At 37.1% G+C, this 22,361-nt stretch overlaps 1 protein-coding gene and 1 long non-coding RNA gene across 2 annotated transcripts; one reads left to right on the top strand and one right to left on the bottom strand.

Moving 5' to 3' along the window:
• Positions 1–368: 368 nt before the first annotated feature.
• Positions 369–1,564, bottom strand: LOC126631396 (protein TPR3-like). Its single transcript, XM_050301536.1, has 4 exons — positions 1,482–1,564; positions 1,097–1,276; positions 886–999; positions 369–672 (listed from the first exon to the last, which is right to left on the bottom strand). The coding sequence occupies exons 1-4, from the start codon at positions 1,562–1,564 to the stop codon at positions 369–371; spliced, it is 681 nt and encodes a 226-aa protein (XP_050157493.1).
• A 10,956-nt stretch (positions 1,565–12,520) lies between these two features.
• On the top strand, positions 12,521–13,067 carry LOC126631664 (uncharacterized). Its single transcript, XR_007626429.1, has 3 exons — positions 12,521–12,571; positions 12,766–12,871; positions 12,967–13,067. It is a non-coding gene; the product is annotated as an uncharacterized LOC126631664 (long non-coding RNA).
• Positions 13,068–22,361: the final 9,294 nt, after the last annotated feature.

Raw genomic sequence — 22,361 nt, 5'->3', positions numbered from 1 at the left:
CCTCTGCAACAATAATTATGTATAAAGATAAAACTTAATTCGGTTTGCTTTATCTCTTTTTATGAAATTACAGAATCCAATAAACTTGAAAACGCTTTCTGACTCCAGAATTTTTTCTTAAATTCCGTTTGGGCAGATTTATTTCAGGAACAAAAATGGATCAGCACTTTTGTTTGTCAGATGAGATATGAAAAAGGAAAACTGTAAACGAGAAAATAGGAGAGGGTAAGGAAGAGGAGGGTGAGGAAACGGAAGGAGAAGGAGATAACTCATGCTTTCATATGGCAATTGGCAAATGACTAAATTGAAGTAATTGACAGAAAATACATTTATGTTCAATGTACACTAATTAGCAAGACATGATCACATTAAACAATGTCCTGCCTCCTAATTACATTAATAACAACCCAATATCCGAAGCCTGGAACAAGCCTGAAATGGACTTGTACAAGCAACGGAGTTGTTGGAGGTTGTAATGCTGCTGGAGATGCTCGTGGAATTTGCAGAACTACGGGTAGATTGGCAAGGCCACCACTACTGTAGTGGTTTGGAATTCGATATCGGATTTTCCCAACCAGACGTGGATTGGCCTCTAAAGATCTCCTTATATTTATCATTGCCGCACTTTTTGCTTCCATAAGGTCTCCATAGTCCTGAAGTCGTAGGTAGATACTGCATGCAGCAACCAAAGCGCGACATATGAAAAATAAAAAATCAGTCAGTACATCACCTTATAAAGCGGTAACTAAAGTAGTGTATGTGCAATCACAACGTTCAAAATTGTTCATTTAAAAAAAATATTCGCACCATCTCAACTGGCTATATATCCCTCATTAGATAATCAATTGAGAAGGTACAAATAGCAGAAGTGGTCGTTTTCTTTACCTAACGTCATGTAGGTTCATAATCTCGGTCGCCTGTGCAATCAAGTTTTGATTGTACGGCAGGAAGGTTGTGAGTTCTTCATGGAGAAGTTCATTTGCCTCCTCATAGTTATTACTGCATGGTCACAGAAGTATAAGTAAACGTAATTAACATTGCTAAAAAGAACTAATAATTCGTTAATTTCATTAAATGTAAAGTTTTTGTTAATTACTCCTCCAATGCCTCCAAGAATTTGTGCCAACGAAGCTCAAAAATGACCTTCGTAGAGTAGATGTTGTCATGCACTGTGGTGAAGCCGTTGAAGTACTCTTCTGCCTCGTCAAACTCTCCGTGAATGAAACATTCTTCAAAGTATGGAAAGCTGAAGAACAAGCCGGATTCCCTCTCAAGTCTACATGTATAAAGAATAAAGTAGTTATTACGTTCATAAAAGTTGATAAATAAAAAGGAAAGACCAGTAAAAAAATATCAACCCCAAAAACAGAGACAATGACAGTCATCCACAGACGCATGGCTAACAATCATCTCTTATGCATAAACATTGTCGTTCTTGGCATTTGGCTTGAAGGGAAATTAATCTGAGAAAGAAAACTCACGTTCGAGCTGTTTCTCCAAGATTGTTGAGGTCAAGGTAGTGCAAAATGGAGTAAATCGCATCTCTTTGTGAAATAGCAGCCATATCGTCAATACAGTACCTCTTCTTTGGTTCCTAAATGTCAAAATAAGTTAGAGAGGTTAGCAAATAATGTCATACACACCAAAAAACACATTCAAAATCAATTTATCAACAACCAAACACATGCATGTAAAATGATGACATCCACCATAAAATATACCATGACATCTACATGCAAGCTAGCTAGGAGCCTGGAATGTTTCTTTTTTTTTTTTTTTTTTTTTTTAAGAGAAGCTCGATCGAAGCCTAGAATTAAACTAAAATAAATAAGATTTGTGTGAGTTTATGCTCTAGTACTGAAGCGCTTTATACTGCGTTTACAACTTATATAAAAACATGTGGTATACCACCCGTGTTCCCGTCATAACTAAAAATTTCTTGAGGCCATTGGCCAACATACGTTTGTCTGGGTTTAAAGGTAGCAAGGACTATTTGGTCATTTTCCCTGAGCATACTTTGTTGGCTATCCACCACCATACTCAGGAAGGGGGTCTGTGAAGGCTCCAGATTTGCTATCCCCAAAAGTGTGTCTCATTTGTGTCTCCTTACTAATATGTTGACACATGTCCTTTAACTTAACCTAAAACTAACTTTGTTAACTTTATTTATTTAACATTTAAATAAATAAAATCCCAAATAATAAAAAAAAAACTGTTGAGTTAACGAGGTGAGCAAATCCAAATAGGATTCTTCACCTTCTTTTACGTGGCTGTTCAGTGCACAAACGCGCGTGGCTTCTTGCAGGCAGGCGGAGGAACCCTCGCCATCTTCGACCCACGCGACTCTTGTTCTTCATCCTTCTCCTGCACCTCAAAATCCAAGGTGCACGAGGCTGCTGGAATTGTGAAAATTGCTTGGGTTCCACCGGAATTCGGCGCTGCAGCGGCGTGTGTCTGTGCAGATGGAACTTTATCATTGTGGGAGGAAGTTGCTGAAGATGCACAACCTCTTCAATGGAAGTTGTGCATAAGCTTTAATAGTGGTCTGGCTCAACTACTGGATACCCAATTTCGAGTCTTACCTGCAGGTTTAAAAATGGTTACTGCATATTCAAATGCCCATTCAAGTTCTATGAGTTACTAAATCCCTTGGGACGCAGAAGTTTGTTTATTAATCTCACTTTCCAGTTCCAGCACTGGCAGATTACATACACTGGAGCTCTGATCTACACCCACGACCTTGTCTTCATTAATCCTTAACTCCTAGAATCATTTTTGTCTTCATTAATCCTTGTTCAACTCAACACCCACGGAAAGAAAATGAAGAATTCTTTTTCAAAGTGAACAACCACGTAAAAGAAGGTGAAGAATCCTATTTGGGTTTGCTCACCTTGTTAACCCAACAGTTTTTTTTTTTTTTTAATTATTTGGGATTTTATTTATTTAAATGTTAAATAAATAAAGTTAACATAGTGAGTTTTAGGTTAAGTTAAAAGACATGTGTCAACATATTAGTAAGGAGTTTTGGAGCCGTCTGTGAAACACGCTCTACAAAACGTAAAAATGGTAAAAGACCAAGGTGAAAGCGTTCTCACACTCATCTCATGCACTCTTCTATTAGAACCAATAGTTTAAATATTAAATCAGTACAAAATGTATCTCTCCCTCTCTCTCTCTCTCTCTTCTTTATCGTTTGACATAACACAAAAAAAAAATAATAATAATAATAAAAAATTCAGTTGAATGTGAACTTATATAATACAGTGAAAAATATTATAATAAGTGAAATCACTGCATAGACTTTTGTTTAATAAATTTAAAAATGAATTATCAATTAGATGAATATTACTAGAGTGATAAATTTAAGATCTTCCTCCTATTTAATCATACAAATATTTACATTTATTAGTTAATAAATATGTAAATATTACATTTGAATATTAGTATTAGGCCTCACGTGAAGTTCACGATTAAGTAGCGTGTCAATCAGTTATTAGTAATACTTCATTAAATTATTAAATAATTTTGCCAAAAATAGTTTATTTTAAATATTCATAATCTGCTAAATTATTAACTAATCATTTTCAAGATTACTAGTATTTCATACATCGTTGTGTAGTAATAGAAACTTTCTTTTAAGTCGGGGTGGATCCACCTTGGGGCAATGTGGGTTAGCTGACATCCCTCCCCTTAATGGAAAGCTAGGTGATGCCCTTTGATCTCCAACTGCTCGATGAATTGCCTCTATAAGTATTGAGTAGAGTAGCTGCTAGCCTCATGCCCCCGTATATGTTGTTATGGGCATCTTTTGATAGGCTCACTCGACATATGTTCACAGCTGTCGGCATGCTCGCTTGAAATTTATTGACTTAGTCAACATGCTCGTTTGTAAGCTATTGGCACCTGTCGACAGATGTGCAGTATGACTTAGCAAATGACCTCATGCCTATCAAAGCTCAATGAAATACTAATTTAGATGTTATTCCGTCCAAAAAATTGTGCGCACTGTTCTTATTGACCCCTCAATAATATTTTATGGATCCACCACTACTTTTAAAGAAACAAATATTAAGTTCGCTGATAAAGTTATGGAAACACACTTCAGATCGTGAACAAGTAGGCATGCCAATTCAAGTCAGTAGTTAGTTATTGGGCTGATATAGGTATTAAATTTTTCTATGTTTGAGGTGGGGTAATGTAAATTTATATTTAAAAAAATAAACATCAGTTAAATCATTGGTACTGTATGTAACCTTCATTGGCCGGTACTGGATGTAGCTTTCCATTGGTCCGGTATGAGATGTAGCTTTTCAACTGGGCAAGATTTGTAATTAGTTATGTGGGTTCGCACTATACCTTAAGTTAGTCTACTGTTGGGCCTGTAACGATGAAAAATTGGCTCTGTTCTTGACACGGCTGGTTAGTTTTTCCATCTCTTTTGACGAGTATTTTTTTTTATTGCAAGCAATATTCTACACTAGGAGGGGAGAGAATTTGAACTTAAGATGTAGTGGATTGAAGAGAAGGGTCCTAACCACAAAGACAATTCACCACTTACATATGACGACTATTCTTTTATTTTAGATAAACTTAACAGAATTTCATTGCTAAAACTTAGCAAATTTGTAATCTATTCTATATTTACTTTCCCTTGACAATTGAATTTTTTACTAAATGATGCTATTAGAGCAGCTCCACTGTGGTATTTAGCCATGGGGATTTGCAACAAATCCAATCCAATTGCCCCCCAAACTAGCTTGCTCCAGCCCATTCGGGCTATTGGGCTAAGGGGGAGCCCATGGGAGAGGGCAGGCAAGAGTCCAAGGCCCGAGTGCTTGAGGGGAAGTGATATCAGGCTGACGTCATCACGATGTCAGCTACATTATAAACAAATTTGTGTCAGGTGCATGGGCAACGCGAGTTCGAAGAGGCGCATCTTGAGCATATTTTCAGAAGATGGGGTTCGCGTGTCAGCCCCACTCAATCACTTTGAATCTAGACTGTTTGATTTCTAGATCAACGGTCCAGTTTTTTCGACTTTAAGATTTTTTTAGAAAAAAAAATCAGAAATGTTTGGGTGGGCCACGTGTCTCATTCTAGGCTGTTGGATTTCAAATTTTTTGTAATATGACAGTCCAGATTAATTAAGTTAATTTTTTGTTTTAAAACTAATTAAAAATCCGAAAATGTTAAAAAAAAAATATTTATGATTATTATTTTATAAATACCTTACCATTTTCTCCCACCTTACACCATATTTCAATATTTTCAACGATTCTAAATAGGTAAGGACATGTCATGCGATGGAACTGGTTAAAAATCTTATCGAAATCTATTCACAAATACTTTTGGATAATGACATGTTGTGTGACAAGATTGGTTAAAAATCTTATTCGAAATTTAAATTTAAATTATTTTTTATTATTTTATTACCTATTGTCATGGCTATTCAGTTTAGGAATGGAGATGCAAAAGACAATTACAGTTCATTAAAGGTAGTTACTATTCACTGTAGGGGATTCAATTGCTAATTGCCATGAGGAGCCTTTACACACTGGAATTGCTCTCAGAGTAGCTCAATTTCAGACCATTTATATTTTTCAGGGCTAAAACCACCTATATATGTACATACTAAAAAAATAACACATGAACTTCTTTATTGGAATCAAATTCAACATTAGTTTAAGTAATTTGACACATATTACATAAGTTACAAATTAACAAATAATTAACCAACTAAGCTGTTGGAAATGTGCCATAAAACTAATCATATGATGATACTTTACGGACATTTCACATGTTAAACTAATATAGTTTAATTTAAAGGGCAAAGATTATTGTTTGAAGCCGTCTCATATAAATGTTATACGCTTAAACGATAAGTCCAAGAAATATGTAATTGGGAAAATGCGATCTAAAGAAGTTAGATTCATGAGACCATTATCTTTCGTATACATATCCTAAAGGATCCTAATCATAGAATTGCCAATTGGGCATTGACAGTCCGTTAAGATCAGTACGTGCTATATTTTCTCTTAAGGAGAGTGACTGGTCTTAAGTCATTGGTGTGACTGACACCAAGACAAGTACGTAGGTGCTCAATAGAGAATGAGTTCACTGAACGCGATCAACAAGGAGTTCTCATACTCATGTCACATGAGAACTTATGGTTGGGATAATGCAAAGTAGTCATTTGACTTAAGGCATCATAGTTGTCTTGTGGTTAGGTCATTGATCTTTGACTATGTCAAAGTCACTCCATCTGAGGGTGTCCACGACATAGTTGGGGTTAAGCCACTTAGCCATGGAGGCAAGTGAATGCACAACAAGGGATCTCTAACCCTTAAACTGTTGGAGGGAGAATACTCTATGAAATGATTAAGAATTTCTGGCCAAAGTATGAATGAAATTTAAGGAAGTTGTTCCAAATCACATTCAAGGTAATTATATAAGTAAATGAATCGCATTGGATAGTAGACATGAATAAACTACCAAACCAAACAATGTGGTCAAGAGTATTGTATTAGAGAAAGACCGTATTGCATTGTAATCCTAAACTGAATAGGTTCTCCACCTCTTCTGATTAGCTTAGGTAACCATGACATACTGCTAGGTGTCACTCATGGTTTGTGGAAGCCCTAAACATGTATAATCACTAAAGGGAGAATTGAAAGTAAGTTTCAGTTCACAATCGATTTGAAAGAGTTCTAATCGCCCACTGCCTCGCTAAAAGGAACCTAATGGATCGTACACCGTGTAAGGTAGAGATTGAAGAAACAACGGAGATGAGTAAGGATGATTAAATGGTTTAATTATTTATGGCAATGATTAATTAATATGTTAATTAACCAAACGAATAAAGTTCGTTAAAGACCTCGGGTTAATTTTGGGCCTCAAGGCCCAATGGGCTTCGAACGTCAAGCCCATTAACTTAAGTTGTATGACAACTTAATGACTAATAATTCACAAAGGCCCAAACAGCCCAATAAAACCCTATGGCCAGCCATATTGATAAAGGAGTGGGTTTTGGACTTATTACAAGTTTGCCACTCCAATGAAGGTAAATATAAATATGACTTTATATCCTTTTCTTCATTAGGGTTTCTTTTGGAGAAAAGATGAGAACACAATGTCTCTCCCTTTCTCTCTAGGAGGCCGGCCCCCATGGAGGAGATTAGCTAGCAATCTTCCCTTCTCCAAGGTCACTCATCTCTTCTTCGAGTCTCTCCTTGGTATGGAAAAATTAGAGGTTCTCAACTATGGGAACTTGGAGAATCCTTTCAACCATCCTCATTCAAGAAATCCATGGAGCTAAGAAGCAAGGAATGAAGGCCCTCTCCTTGGGTGATTAGCCTTTGCTTATGCAAAGAGGAATCAACAAATGTATAAGGTTTCTCAACTCATTTTGTTCTTGAGTTGAGTCTTGGTTCACCCTTCTACTAGGCTTTGAATTTCATGGGTAATGTTTTGTTTTTGAGTGCATACAAGCATGATTCCGCCTTTAATTGTTAATTGCATGCCATAGATGTTGCTCAAATGAACATGTTTTTCACAAAATTTCCTTCATAAGCTACTTGTATGTGTAAAAAAAATTCTTTTATTCTTTTATCTGTAATATCACTTGATGTTGCTTTAATAAGAAAAAAAAATGATGAAACAAAAAAACAAGGAAAAAGAAACTAATAGAGTTCAAAACTAGATTTTTGTGAGTCCAACCACAGTGTAACATTCAGTAATATTTTATCTTCTTTTGAGGTAAAAATTTGACTCTTTCAACGTGTAACTGCTATAACTTTTATTTGTTTTGCCAATAAAAAAAAGGGAATTTTAACGAAAAGCACCTTGTACTGTTCACTTTAACGAAAAACCACATTTTTACACTAAAAAGTCAATCCTGGTACTATTCACTTTACCCTTTATTTTGTCTTTATCATTAAAACTCAAAGTTTTCAAGCCCTTTTCATTAGTCTTTTTAAAAAAAAAAAAGGCTAAAAAGCTGCTAATACTTTGCCTGCATGTCAAGAATTTGTCAATCTAAAAAACAGCTCATATTAATGTGAACGCAGCTCAGTTACGGTCCACGTGGACACTGTAACAGAAGGAAAAATTAAACTGGCTTGGCGCGTGAAGGCCCTTGACTTGGTTTTGTGTTTCACCTACCACAAAGGTTTCCATGTCACTAATTAGGTTCAAATTAGTTGCAAATTGCAAATTGCAAATTGTGCCACTAATTAAGAACTCCAGATCGTATTCATAAAACGCACGGCCAATTGTGTTACATGCATTACTCTCATTTATGTGAAAAGTTGCGTGGGAAAAAAGGACCAATCTTCTACATCTTGGCTGCATCTGACTTGTAGAAAAGGAGGAATGGAAATAAAAACCTTAAATGGAAAGGTAAATGCTCTTTCTGAAAAAACAAAAAGAAAAGAAAGGTAATTATTTCTTTTTAACAAACACAGAAAAGAAAAGAAAAAAAAAAAGAAAAGGTAAATACTTTTCAATTATACACTTTTCTTTTGGGTCTTTGTGTTTAATGTCATTTATCTATTTGGATACGATTTTTAATTACAATATCTAGCTTAATTAAATGCATCCTTGATGAACATTTCGAGAGCTTTTTCAATCATGTTCTCTAATCATAAGTTTAGAAGTACAAGTTGAGTTGTTTGTGTTGTTTAGTCTTTCTTCAGATGAATTTTGTGTTCTCGTTATAGACGAGTTTAATTTACCAAGTGATATGTCAGGTTATGTTGACTTGCGGCCGATCTTATTGATGGCCCTTGTCATATTGGTTGTTGAATTGAAGAGTTTATCTATTGTTAGTTATGTGTGAATCCCATAATAGGAAACTAAAAAATGTTGCAATACCTAAAAAAAAGTTAGGCCGCTTCCCCGTTACTAATTAGTTTTAAGCGAAACGTCAAAGACTTGTCAAATTAAACCCATTAGGTTTAAATGGGTAACAATGAGTTTAGTGTGACAATGGGTAGTGATAAATAGTGGTGATCTAAGTAGTGATGATAACAATGTAATACCACTTTTATTTAATTTTTTTAAGAAAAGATCGATAATATATTATTGATCAAATTTAGAAATTTAGTACAAAGATAGAACAAAATGTAATTGAAAGAGATGAGGATTAGATGAGCGTAACACTGGAAGATTGGTCGATGTGTATTGCCTTTTAGAAATAATCATATAAGTGTCAAGAAAGATTTGCCTGAGTCCGAAGAAGGAGGTGATCGATCTCGAAGTGATTTGTTTGAACTAGTCTTGGACTGCTCCTCTCAAGGCGGTTAGGAAGAGACAACACTTGGTGGCGCCGTTGTTTCCCCCACCCTCCACGACATAGATGAAGCTGTCGAGGTGGTCGTACGGGTCGGTAAGTCTTTCATAGCTCTACATTTTGAAGCCCGGGTGTCACCGCTCGTTGGTTCGTCAAGTAGAGCTTTGGAGAAAGTGAGAGGAACTTGCAACTCTGAGTAGTTGAGATTCTTGGGCTTAGAGGCATTCTCTATATCCCCTAATCTATCTCAGACGCACTACTACAATATTAGCTTTAGGTGTCGGACGATCCTGGCGGTTAATAAGCTATTCTGACGGATAAAAGATATCCGACACAAAATTTATTTACTGTCGGATTAAAGATATTTTCTGTCGGATATATCCGACATAAATTCCTGACAGATTTTTCCTGGCGGATTTAACCGCCGCCATAAAATTATTATAACCCTCAGTATTTTTTAATTCATTTTTTTTAATATTTTTAACATATTCTGGCGGTTTCTAAGTTAATGGTGGCGGTTATAACCGACAGAAATTGACTATTTTATTATTTTAAAATGTTACATTCATTAAAAATAAATAAATAAATAAACAGATGGTTTAAATTTTTTTTTTTTCACTCACGGTCCCGTTACCTAATCTCTGATTTTTTTTTTTTTTTTTTTGCGATTTTTTACACATGCTATCTCGGAGTATATACAAACATATTTAACGGTTGGATCGTTGAAACTAGTTTCATAGAATGCATATCCTATCAAATTGATAGATTTAACAAACACATCAGACTTAATGTTATACTTCCATTAAGTATAAAAAATTATCCACTAGTGTAAATATTTTAAATTGAAGATCGAATTCGTTCAATGCATTCTTATAGGGTCGAGGAGTGTAGCTGTATAAAATCATCAAAATCGGAGCTAAAATAACTGTTAAATTGTGATTTTTCGTTTATAACTGTCGAAAACTTTTGTTCCGTTGCGTAATCTCTGAATGTTTGTTTTTTACGATTTTTTACGTATGCAATCTCAGAGTGTGTAAAAATAAGTTTGACGGTTGGATCGTTGAAAAAAAATTTGTAGAATGCATATTGCGTCAAAACGGTAGATTAAACAAACACTTAGAGTTAAATATTTTAAATTAAAGATCGAATTTATTCATTACATTCTTATAGGGTCAAGGAGTGTAGCTGTAAAAAAATCATCAAAATCGGAGCTAAAATAACCGTTAAATTGTGATTTTTCGTTTATAACCGTCGAAAACTTTTATTCCGTTACGTAATCTCTGAATGTTTGATTTTTACGATTTTTTACGTATGCAATCTCGGAGTGTGTACAAATAAGTTTGATGGTTGGATCGTTGAAAAAAGTTTCGTATAATGCATATTGCGTCAAAATGGTAGATTAAACACACACTTAAGAGTTATATTATACTTCTATTAAGTTTAAAATAAGATTTTGTGGTATCCACTAGTGTAAATATTTTAAATTAAAGATCGAATTTATTCATTACATTCTTATAGGGTCGAGGAGTGTAGCCGTAAAAAATCATCAAAATCGGAGCTAAAATAACCGTTAAATTGTGATTTTTTGTTTATAACCGTCGAAATTTTTTGTTCCGTTACGTAATCTCTGAATGTTTTTTTTTTATGATTTTTTACGTATGCAATCTCAGAGTGTGTGCAAATAAGTTTGACAGTTGGATCGTTGAAAAAAGTTTCATAGAATGCATATTGTATCAAAACTGTAGATTAAACAAATACTTATAGTTAATATTATACTTCTATTAAGTATAAAGTAAGATTTTGTGGTATCCACTAGTGTAAATATTTTAAATTAAAGATCGAATTTATTCATTACATTCTTATAGGGTCGAGGAGTGTAGCTGTAAAAAATCATCAAAATCGGAGCTAAAACAACCGTTAAATTGTGATTTTTCGTTTATAACCGTCGAAAACTTTTGTTCCGTTACGTAATCTCTGAATGTTTGTTTTTTACGATTTTTTATGTATGCAATCTCGGAGTGTGTACAAATAAGTTTGACGGTTAGATCGTTGAAAAAAATTTCGTAGAATGCATATCGCGTCAAAACGGTAGATTAAACAAACACTTAGAGTTAATATTATACTTCCATCAAGTATAAAGTAAGACTTGTGGTATCCACCAGTGTAAATATTTTAAATTGAAGATCGAATTCGTTCAATGTATTCTTATAGGGTCGAGGAATGTAGTTGTAAAAAATCATCAAAATTGGAGCTAAAATAACCGTTAAATTGTGATTTTTCGTTTATAACCGTCGAAAACTTTTGTTATGTTACCTAATCTCTGAATGTTTGTATTTTTTGTGATTTTTTACATATGCGATCTTGGAGTGTGTACAAACAAGTTTGACGGTTAGATCATTGAAAAAAGTTTTCGTAGAATGTGTATCGCGTCAAAATAGTAGATTAAATAAACAAGTTTAACAGTTCAACAGTTATCTACAAACAAGTTTGACAGTTCGATCATTGAAACTAGTTTCGTAGAATCCATATCTCCTTTAAATTTGCCTAAATTTTTAAGTGGGAAAACTAATTTGTGCTAAATTTTTATTTATGTTTTTCAAGTATTGATTAGACAATATTTAGTTTGTGTGATGACATTATCATTGCACAATTATCTTTTTGTTTATTTATTGCATATTTTACATGGATTATTATCTATTAAACCAAACAATTATTTATTTAATTTTTAAAAATGTATTCTATTTAAATACATATTATTTATTAAACCAAACAATTATTATTTTATTTTTTAAAATCGTAACAAAATTTTGGGGGGAAATTAAAATTTTGGGAGGGAATTTGAAATTTTGGGAGGGAATGTTGGGGGGAATTGTGCCGCCTTTTTTTGCTCTCGGTTATAACCGACAGTAATGAAAATGTTTCTGTCGGTTTTATATTTTAAAAAATGTTTTTGTTGGTTTTAACCGACAGTAATGAAATTTTTCAGAATAAAACCCATTCATTTCTTCCTTGCACCGGTGCCTTCTCCCTTCCCCCTTTTCTCCTCTCCTCATTTCCTTCTATTTCTCAGCTCCTCTCTTACGAGATTTAATGCACTTGTTCATGCAACTTGTTTTCCTGATGTTTCAAGGTAATTTTTATCTGAAAGTATCACAAGATTTACATATTTGTTTATATTCCCTTCCATTTTTATAACTTGAGCCTGACTATTTCATGGATGTCCCCAGTTCATAGCATATCTGAAGCTCATCCAACATCTAGCCGTTTATAAAGGATACAAAGGTTAGATAAAATGCTTGAGTACCTACCTAAAAAGAATATATTTTTTTCATAGATGCTGCCATATTAATTTTAGGGTTCGAATATTCCCTCTCATGTGTATCTGAAGCTCATCCAACATCTCCCTCTCATGTTCATCACATAAACAAATGCTGTTCATCCTTGATGACTTGTATTTTTTTTTTCTCCTTGTTTAGAGGCTTTTGCTGCTCTTAAAATAGCTACAGAGAAGTTTTTATCCATCTCCAAATCAAGAATTTTGTTATTGAAACTTCAGCTGCTCCATGAGCGTGCTTTACATAGGTAAGTTTACCATGTGCACTATTTCATGAATATCTTGATCATATATAGTAATTTTTGTGTCTATGTCGGTCATGACCTTGCCAAATATCATTTAGAGGATATTTGAAGTTTGCCCAACAAGTATGTGATGAGCTTGGAGTCCTGGCATCATTTGTCAATGGCGTGGATATGGAACTGAAGACGGAAGCAAGTCTCAGAAAAGTTCCTATTGCTTGCCGCAAATCAGTTCAGTGAGGTTTGATTATTCAATTTTTTTTTATTATTAATAGATTTTATGTCGGTTTTAACCGACAGAAATTCTAATAAATAATATTTTTTTATTACTAATATATTTTCTGTCGGTTTTATAATAATTTTTCTGTCGGTTTTATCCGACAGAAATGTTAATAAATAAATATATTTTCTGTCGGTTATAGAGTATTTTCTGTCGGAAAATTCATTTCCTGATGCAGGCAATGCTGTCGCTTATTATATCCGTCACTGCATTCATTTTCTGTCGGATTTTGCTTAAAATCCGACAGTAATAATGTTTTTTGTCGGTTTTTGAACTGCCAGTTATAGTTAATTTTGTAGTAGTGACGCTCTTCATATCCTTACCCATTACTTCCTTTAGAATGACCTGTAGGTCAAGTCGGTTGTGAGGGTTCTCGTTTGGACCTTGGATTGCTGGCTCGACAGTTTGTGTTTCCTTCTCTTGAGCGTCATCCTCGGCTCAAATCCTTCATTGGTTTATGACTTCACGGGCGCACCCCTACTCAATGGGATGTGGGGAGGATTCCCAGGTGTCTGGCCACTCAGGTGGTCTACTCCTTGTTAAAAGGTGCTCTCTATCCTTTGTTGGTCTAGCTTGTAATACCTTGAAAATTTGAAATATATGGAAATAGATATTCATAATTATGAATATGTGGAGAAAATCGAAAATAAATTGATTTATGATTATGGAAATAGAATTGGGAAATTTTAAATTTTTGGTTCCGAAATTATTATAAGTTACGTAATGTGTTATCGAGTTTTTATGTTATTTTTTTGAGAAATTATATTAATTTATTTGGATCTAGTTTTAAATTAAACTAGTTACGAAGTTTGAAGTTGGAACTTAATTATTAAAATCTGTCAACCTTTTTAGGTCATAATTTATATTTTTGAATAGAGCTCGACCTCACGAACACGTGGGTGCAAACCGTTCGTGAAACGGAGTTATAACGAAGAAGATATAAACGAGCAAAGAAAAGGGTGAAATGGTCATTTGACCAATTTCTGGAGGGCTCCAGATCTTCTGGAGCAGAGAGGAATGGAGCCACATGGCGGGTTGTGAGAGAAGGAATTGGGCATGGCTCAATCAAAAAACAAGGAAAGGAGGGAAAGGAGGGGGGGAGAAAGAGAGAAGGAAAGAGGGTCTTCTCTTTGACCCGCGTGACCCGATTCGAGATACCAAACTCCAACGCCAATTTCGACGTTTTTCTGGAGAGTTGGACATCACCACCTCATTCACTCGACTCAGTGACTCTCCTTCTTCCAATTTTAACTTAAAATATCGGGGAATTGGCTTTGATTTAGTGTAACCCGCACCAGTGGGTGTGATGGGTTCGTGTCATCGATTCCCCAATTCTGAAACAATTCCATCAAATTATTATAACCAATAGACTCCCCTAAAGGTCTAGAACAAAGCCCAAACAATTGTAGGGGCGGCAGAGCACTAGAAGTGACGAATTGAGGCCACCCATTTATAGGGTTTCCGACGGGATCGAGGCAAATTGGAGCCTTTCCAGGCCAAATTGGACTTGGTCGTAGGTATAAAGTCTGCTATACTCTTTGAGATCTTCATTTCTGTAAAATTTGGGGCGAGGTGGGGCGGGGCAGCCGCCTCTGGCGGCGGCGATTGCTTGGGGAGTCGACGCTGTATTTTTAAGCGGATTTTGATGTTCTAGAACTAAATTTAGTATGTATTAGATGTAATACACTTGTTTGAGGTTAGATGGTGATTGTAGTCATGTGTAAAAATATCAAAGTTTAATTGAATTGGAATATGTGAAATACGAATGGCTTGATCCCTGTTTAGGGTACGTAGGCATTCTAACTAGATGTTAGATGCAGCCATCCAATAAGTAAGATTAAATATTCAAGAATTAATCTTTTGTTTAGAGGTTGTTTAATAGAAGAATTTGGGGGAATAAATTGATAATTTAATTGAGTGTTTTGGTAATTAACAACATGGATAATTTAGTGAGAATTAAATCGTTTGGAGTGATGAAATTTGATTCACGGAAATAAGTTTAACCATGATTGTAAGGGAAATTGATCTATGGTGGGAATGAAATCTAAGGGAAATTGATCTATGGTGGGAATGAAATCATACTTTTGGTATGAGAAGAAATTATACGTACTTAGTATGGTTGGATTCAAGGCCTATAATTTGAGAATCACTATAAATCGGTAGTTTAAATAATTGAGATAAAATCCTTATTTGAAGATTTAAATTGAGCTAAGTAAGGTGAAGAATGGAATTAAGTAAAGGAATTTGATGAATAAATAGAGATTTAACCTTATGTTTTTGGGAATTAAACATTGTTTTTATTTAGTGTGAGGTGTTTGGAGACTCAGAAGTGAATTGGAAGAAATGGTAGCAAACTCAACAAGACTTTTAGTTTGGGCCTATCACTAATATTATTATTTCCCGAAATAAAGCAAATATTTTGGGGCGGGGCGTTACAAATGGTATCAAAGCAAATGATCATACTTTGTAATATGCAATGTTCTTGAATTCTTGTTGGTATGAATGATGATATGCATTATGGTTGCATGATTTCACAATTTTTGTGAATCAGGTGGCATGCATGTGATATATATATATATATATATATATATATATATATATATATATATATATATATATATATGTGTGTGTGTGTGTGTGTGTGTGTGAGAGATACATATATGATTGGCCTTGTGTGTGGTGCAATTTCCATGGTGATTATGGAATTCCTATAGTAAAAATTATTATTGTCATTGCTATTGCATTATTCTTTAAATTTTTGGTATAATGTGGTGTGTGTGTGTATATATATATATATTATGAATTTGTTTGGGCCCAAAATATCAGTTTGGGCCGAGTATAGAATTATTCTCGGCCTAGAAGGCTTTACAACAGGGTTATCAGGGATCGTTTAGTTCTGGATCGGTTAGGTTGTGGGCTTCCAAACCTGGGTCGGTTAAGTCATGCTGCATGACGAGTCGAATCCTGGTGCAATGAGGAGTCTTGGCAAGATTAATGACCCGGAAGTGAATCCGGCTCAATAAAGGACTAGGTTCACAATTATAGTGAAAATAGGACTGGTCGAGTTAATGTTTAATCAGGAGAAGAAGTCCTAATCCGGGTAGGTTTTTAACTCGACCTTGAAGGTATCCGGTGCTATAAATAGAGAAGGCTGTACATCGTTTGGGGCCCCTTCCAATTCAACACATAACTGCCCTGCGCAAACTCTCTCAATAACTTTGAGATTTTTATTTTCTCTTTTTGCTGACACATCTTCCGTTGGCATCAACAGCACTGTGAAAGCAACCGGTGATATCTTAAGTCGACATAGATAGCTCTGTCGCCGTAGAATCAGCCAATCTCGCAGCATCTTCCGTTGGCATCAACAGCACTGCGGCGAGGGCGGTTGGTTACCTATCCAAGTCTCGGTCGAGAAGGATTTCCAAATCCTTATTGATCGAGGTCATCTCATTTGCCTTCTCGGCGAAGTGAGGTGTTACAGCTTACTGAGCTCGGCGCATTACATGCCGAGTTATTTTATGATTGGATACTCTCAAGTGGGATTTAAAGTTCGGCATTCAGACAGCCGGACCACGTTCACTATTAAGACTTATATTCGTTTTGAGTATTTGTGCCCTTACATTTTGGTGTTGATTCGGCGTGAGTTTACTCTGACGAATAACATCACTGTGACCGAATCCGACGACTACGATTCGTGAACTTCGTAAGAATAATAGCCTGGTCTTCAGGTTCGAGAACCCAAGAGGCTGAGACGTGTTCCTTCCTCGGTCGCAATCGCAAGACGCAGAAGTCAGCCGCGCACCCAACGCAACATCAATAAATTTACTCCTCGGCTGAGCTCGGCCGATGAGTTGGCACGCCCCGCATTCATCGAAGGACGTAGTTAGCTTATAGATTACTCGGCCTGCGCGCCATGTAGGCTTGGTAATTTTTAGGGTCAACATTTTAGCATGCCCAGTGAGACCTAGTGCTAAACTACGAAGTTCATGCCAATTGAAACGCGATCGGTAAAAAAGAAAACAGCTATGGGAAAGTCAACAGTCGATTTGCCAATTCAGAAGATAGGACAAAGTATGCCGCAAGCGTAGAATCCCATTAGCACTGTGACACCTGAGTCCACAAGCGCGACTCGTCGAGAAAGGGAAGTTAATCTCGGCGGTCAGTTTCGTAGTCTTGAAATCCCTAACAGGAACATCTGCGTTCTCAATGAAGGGATAGTGGAGGATTGTGACGAGGATGGTGGCGAGGGATCTGATCCACTAACAAGATCATTTCTTCAAAAATGACTTGACGAGCAATCTCAGACGGTTGAACAGACGTTTAGTCGAGGAATCGATAAACTTTATGACGTGATACGCAATACCAGTGAGGAATAAACCAAATTACTCGAAATACTGGTTAGTAAGGTCAGCGATGGTAGGTATTTTGATCTTGCCCAGCACTTGCCACCAAAAAATAATCTATTACTAATTGCACCGGCCGAGTCAACCCCTGTTCAGCTCAAACCAATTAACTTGGAAAAAGGAGGAGGATCAAATAGTAGGTCAGACGGATCCGACCAGAGAGTGGAAGCAACACCCGTCGATATGACCGAGGTCCAACGGATGATCGATTCAGCCATGAAGAAAGGGCCGAAGTTCCCTAAATTTATACATCCGTATCCAGTTTATGTGGAAAAGTTGGAATACCCTAGAGGTTTCAAAATCCCGGATTTTAGCCTTTTCACTGGAGAATCATCCTTATCCTCGTTGGAACATGTGGCTCGTTTCACCGCGCAATACGGAGATGTCAATAGCGACTTTCACAAGCTGCGACTGTTCAACTTTTCATTGACCGGTTCAGCATTTTCTTGGTATATCAACCTCCCACCGAATTCTGTCCAGAGCTGGGAGGAGTTGGTCGAGAAATTTCATGAGCAGTTTTATCGGCTAGGGATGGAAGTGTCAGTATCCTCGTTAGCAAGGATGGCTCAAGCATCCGACGAGTCACCAATGGATTATCTTACCAAATTTAAATCAGCTAGGAATTGGTGCCGAGTACCTCTCCCCGAAGTCGAATTGGTCAGACTTGCTCTGAATGGTCTTGACATAGAATACAAAAAGAAATTCTTAAAGGTAAACTTTCGGGATATGTATGAACTAGCCCAGCATGTCGAGCAATATGATTATTTGCTCCGTGAAAAGAAGATCTCGAAAGCTCCGTCCAGAGGGACGATCTACAAAAATCCCAATGTCAGTTATGCATCGGCCGAAGATGAATGTGTTAGCGTGGACGCAGCCGAGATAGTCATAGATAAGCCATACGTTTGCAAGGCACTGACTCAAATTGACTCTAAGGAAGTCAAAACCCGCTCGGCCTCTGAAGAAACAATAAAAACGTCAAAAGTCTATACTTTTGATATTACAAAGGCCGATGCAATTTTTGATCAATTGCTATCAGTGAAGATCATCAAACTTCGGCCTGGGCATACCATTCCCAAGGCCGACGAGCTTAAAGGAAAGATATATTGCAAATACCATAATTCAAGCAAACACACGACAAATAATTGCGTCGTGTTTAGAGACGACATCCAAAGCTGGATTGATAACGGCAAACTCAGATTTCCGGAGAAGAAGATGAGTGTTGATACCGACCCATTCCCCACGGCAACAGTAAATATGGTAGATGCTCGCCTACCTAAGGACAAAGGAAAAGGGAAAGCAGAGGTCGCTACACCGCAACGTTCTCTGAATCAGAATTCTCAGCCACGTTTCAATGCTGATTTTCGTTCAAATAAACCACCTACAGCTCTAACGGGACCCGCTATTATTAAGCCCATGATAGATTACAGCACTGATGAAGACAGTGGGTCGGCAGTTTTATGCAGCAAATGTAAAGCAAATGTCAACACTGAGCCAAAGGAATAGTCCTCTCTGCCTATAATGGAACAATTTACAGCCGCAACACAGCAAAAGGTGCTCAACGCAGGCCAACATCAAGGGATTTTTGATAAGCTCGGTCCTAAAGTACGAGTGGAAGAGACACCTTCAGTCAGACGGTGCCTCGATTTTGATGCTCTGTTTTATGACGAAGATTATTACATACGTAATTCTAGCAGCTCGAATCATCGTAAAGCCAAAACTTTCAAACCTCCCGAACCTCGAGACCAGCGTTGGTATACATATCACTCTTTGAAAGGTGTCTACACTGCACTGTCCAAATCCCAGAAACGTCGGCACCAAAGAATAGATTGCATGGTCCGTCGACGGGCAGCCCAAGAAACTTTGGTCCTTAAATGGCGGTCGAATGAAACAATTGCCAATAACGATGAGTGACCATCTCCAACGATTATGACAGAGCTGGTTCAAGGGAAACAGCTGGTCAATTGAGATGTCGAAACCACGTTTGAGGAGGCTGATAAACGAATCAAACTTCTTCTGCAGCCCGGGGAGATGAAGGCACGCTTCGAGCATTTCAGGCAGGAAGCTGAAAGCAAACTGCCCCCGCCAACCACACAAGCACCTTTGATTAAAATTCGACGGAATTTACATCCACCATTTCTCGGGGAGGCCTTGGAATATATGCGAGAGTTTCATAAAAAACATTCGGCCAACGATCTATATGGTTTGCCGAAAGCATGTCAAGATACAATCGATCTTGTCCTAACTTGCCCGGATGCTAAGTGAATTATTCAGAAGACCTCAGATCCAGGATTGAAAGCTAGGTTCCAGCACATACGCGAAGCTCGAGTCCTTGGTTTTAAAGTCGACCCATACACTGATATCGATGCAGCCGACCTTCCTTTCTCAATGGAGGACCTTCAGTATTTACGATACCATTTCGAAGTCTTTTCGACTGTTTCTCTTTTCGGCCTTACGGCCGATGAAATAACATGAGTCACACGGTTGGATGCCTATCTCGACACCAGGGATGCCCGTAAAATGTACCAAGAGTAAGCTCGTATCCTAGCACCAATCCCAGGCACACTTCTGATCTCAGACCCACCTGAGGCACATACGTAGAACCAACAGGCTGCCGAAGAGACACCGCGGGAATAAACTATTGAAGAAGGAGCAGAGGAGTCTCTTGGTACAACTTTGACGGAAGCGGATGCCGCAGTCGGTGACCAGGAAAGAGAAGAGGCTGAAGAAGATGATCGTAACCCGATGGGCCCGTCAGTCCTGGATAACATGGAAATCAGTATGGTCCATGTTTTGCCCGCTGATTTTCAGTCGAGCACAGCTCAACCGAATTTCCTCGATGGCGACGTAGTTGTCGAGGAAGCCGGTCACATTGAATTTGTAACCATTGTTGAAGTCGAGTCGAGAACAAAAGATGACAATCTCAAGGCAGCTTTGGCTGAATTGTTTCCTAGCTCCTCATCGGCCAAACTTCATCATTTGAAGCCATTGTACGTAACGGCCCATATCGAAGGGTATCCAGTCTCCAAAGTTTTTGTCGACTGTGGAGCCACTGTCAATATCATGCCTGTAAACGTCATGAAGGCATTACGTCGCTCCAATGACGAACTTATTCCCTCCGGATCACAATGAGCAGTTTCGTCGGAGACAAATTCCAAACCAAAGGGGTGTTTCCTTTAGCGGTAAACATTACCGTCTGTAATCACATGACTGCCTTTTTTATTGTCGACTCCAAGACCGAGTATAATGCACTGCTCGGTCCCGATTGGATTCATCAAACCAGCTGTATTCCTTCATCATTGTATCAAGTGCTCGTTTTTTGGGACGGTAAATTGGTCATTGTTCACCCGGTCGATAGTCAGCCCTTCGAAGCTAACATGATCCAAGCACGGTATTATGATGACCACGTCGGCTACATCACCCTACAGGGTTTCAATGATGAAGGACGACCGACTCAGATTTCTGTTCAAAAAGCTATCGAGGTTGGCACCGAAACTGTCCACCAAGATTCGACGAGACTCAGTTTAGCTAACTTGATCCCCGACCCCGATGTTTGACACCGATCGGGAACAACGTCAGGCCGCGGTTTCATTTACTATGGAATGACTGCTGGCTCATTGGTATACTATATCTAAGCAACCAAATTCAAGCGTTAACCTCGTCGAGTTCCCTGCCGAAGGAGATAATGGTCCTGTCTTATCTCTTGACAAAATTCAAGCTGCCTTGGCCGAGCTCGAAGACAATCGGCCCCAAGTTAAAGACCCATTGGAAGAAATTAATGTTGGGGGGCCGATGACCCACGACCTTTATTTATTAGTGCTTTACTTCCCCAACCTATGAAAGCCGAACTTCGTGCCCTGCTTGAGGAATTCAAAGATTATTTTGCTTGGAGCTACCATGAAATGCCTGGCTTAAATCGCACTCTCGTCGAGCATGAGTTACATATTAAACCTGGATGTAAACCTTTCCGTCAACCACCTCAATAATTCTTGACCGAAGTGCAACTCGGTATCAAGGATGAACTGGTTCGGCTTTTGAAAGAAGGGTTCATTCAGAAATATCGGTAGTCCAAAAACACGGAAATTTCGATGGAAATATCGGGATATTATCGATATCGATAAAAATTGAATAAAAACCACGGAAATTGTAAGAAAAACTTGGAAATTTTTATTGAAACTTTGCAGAATGTTTATTTAGTCAATTATCTATTAGTTTATTACAAAAAATTGGAAGGAAATGCATTGCATGATAGATATAACTGATTTAAGTTGATTATATAGCGAGCTAGCAAACATTGTGAGTGTAGAAAATATGTAGTAATTAATGAAAGTAGTTTAAACACACCATAATCATTTATATATAATGAATTAATACAATATTTTACACTTTATACATTGCATGGTAAGATACATGAGTGACTTAGCAAGGTCTAAAATATCGATGATATCGGAAATAACGGTAGTCCAAAAAAATATCGGTAGTCCAAAAATACGGAAATTTCGATGGAAATATCGGGATATTATGGATATTTTAGACCATGGTAAAAAATGACGATGCATTAACATTTTATATATTTTTGTATGTCATAACACCAAGTGGTGATTTTTTACTTTTTTTACTTATTATGCCTACTCACCCTTTTCCAAATAAAATTCTATAAAAGAGAATTACCCCTTTTTTTGTATTTAGTTACTATACATATTTGTGGTGAATGTTTTACTTAATTATGTATTCAAAGAGTACCATATTTTTCATACTACATTTGTATCATCTTTCTAATAGAGGTAAGGGTCACCAACACCTCGTGAGTCCCTTT

This window comes from Malus sylvestris, chromosome 8 (assembly GCF_916048215.2).
Source record: "Malus sylvestris chromosome 8, drMalSylv7.2, whole genome shotgun sequence".
Classification (NCBI taxonomy): Eukaryota; Viridiplantae; Streptophyta; class Magnoliopsida; order Rosales; family Rosaceae; genus Malus; species Malus sylvestris.
The sequence above is the reverse complement of the archived record's forward strand: the minus strand, read 5'-3'. Positions and strand labels throughout refer to the sequence as shown.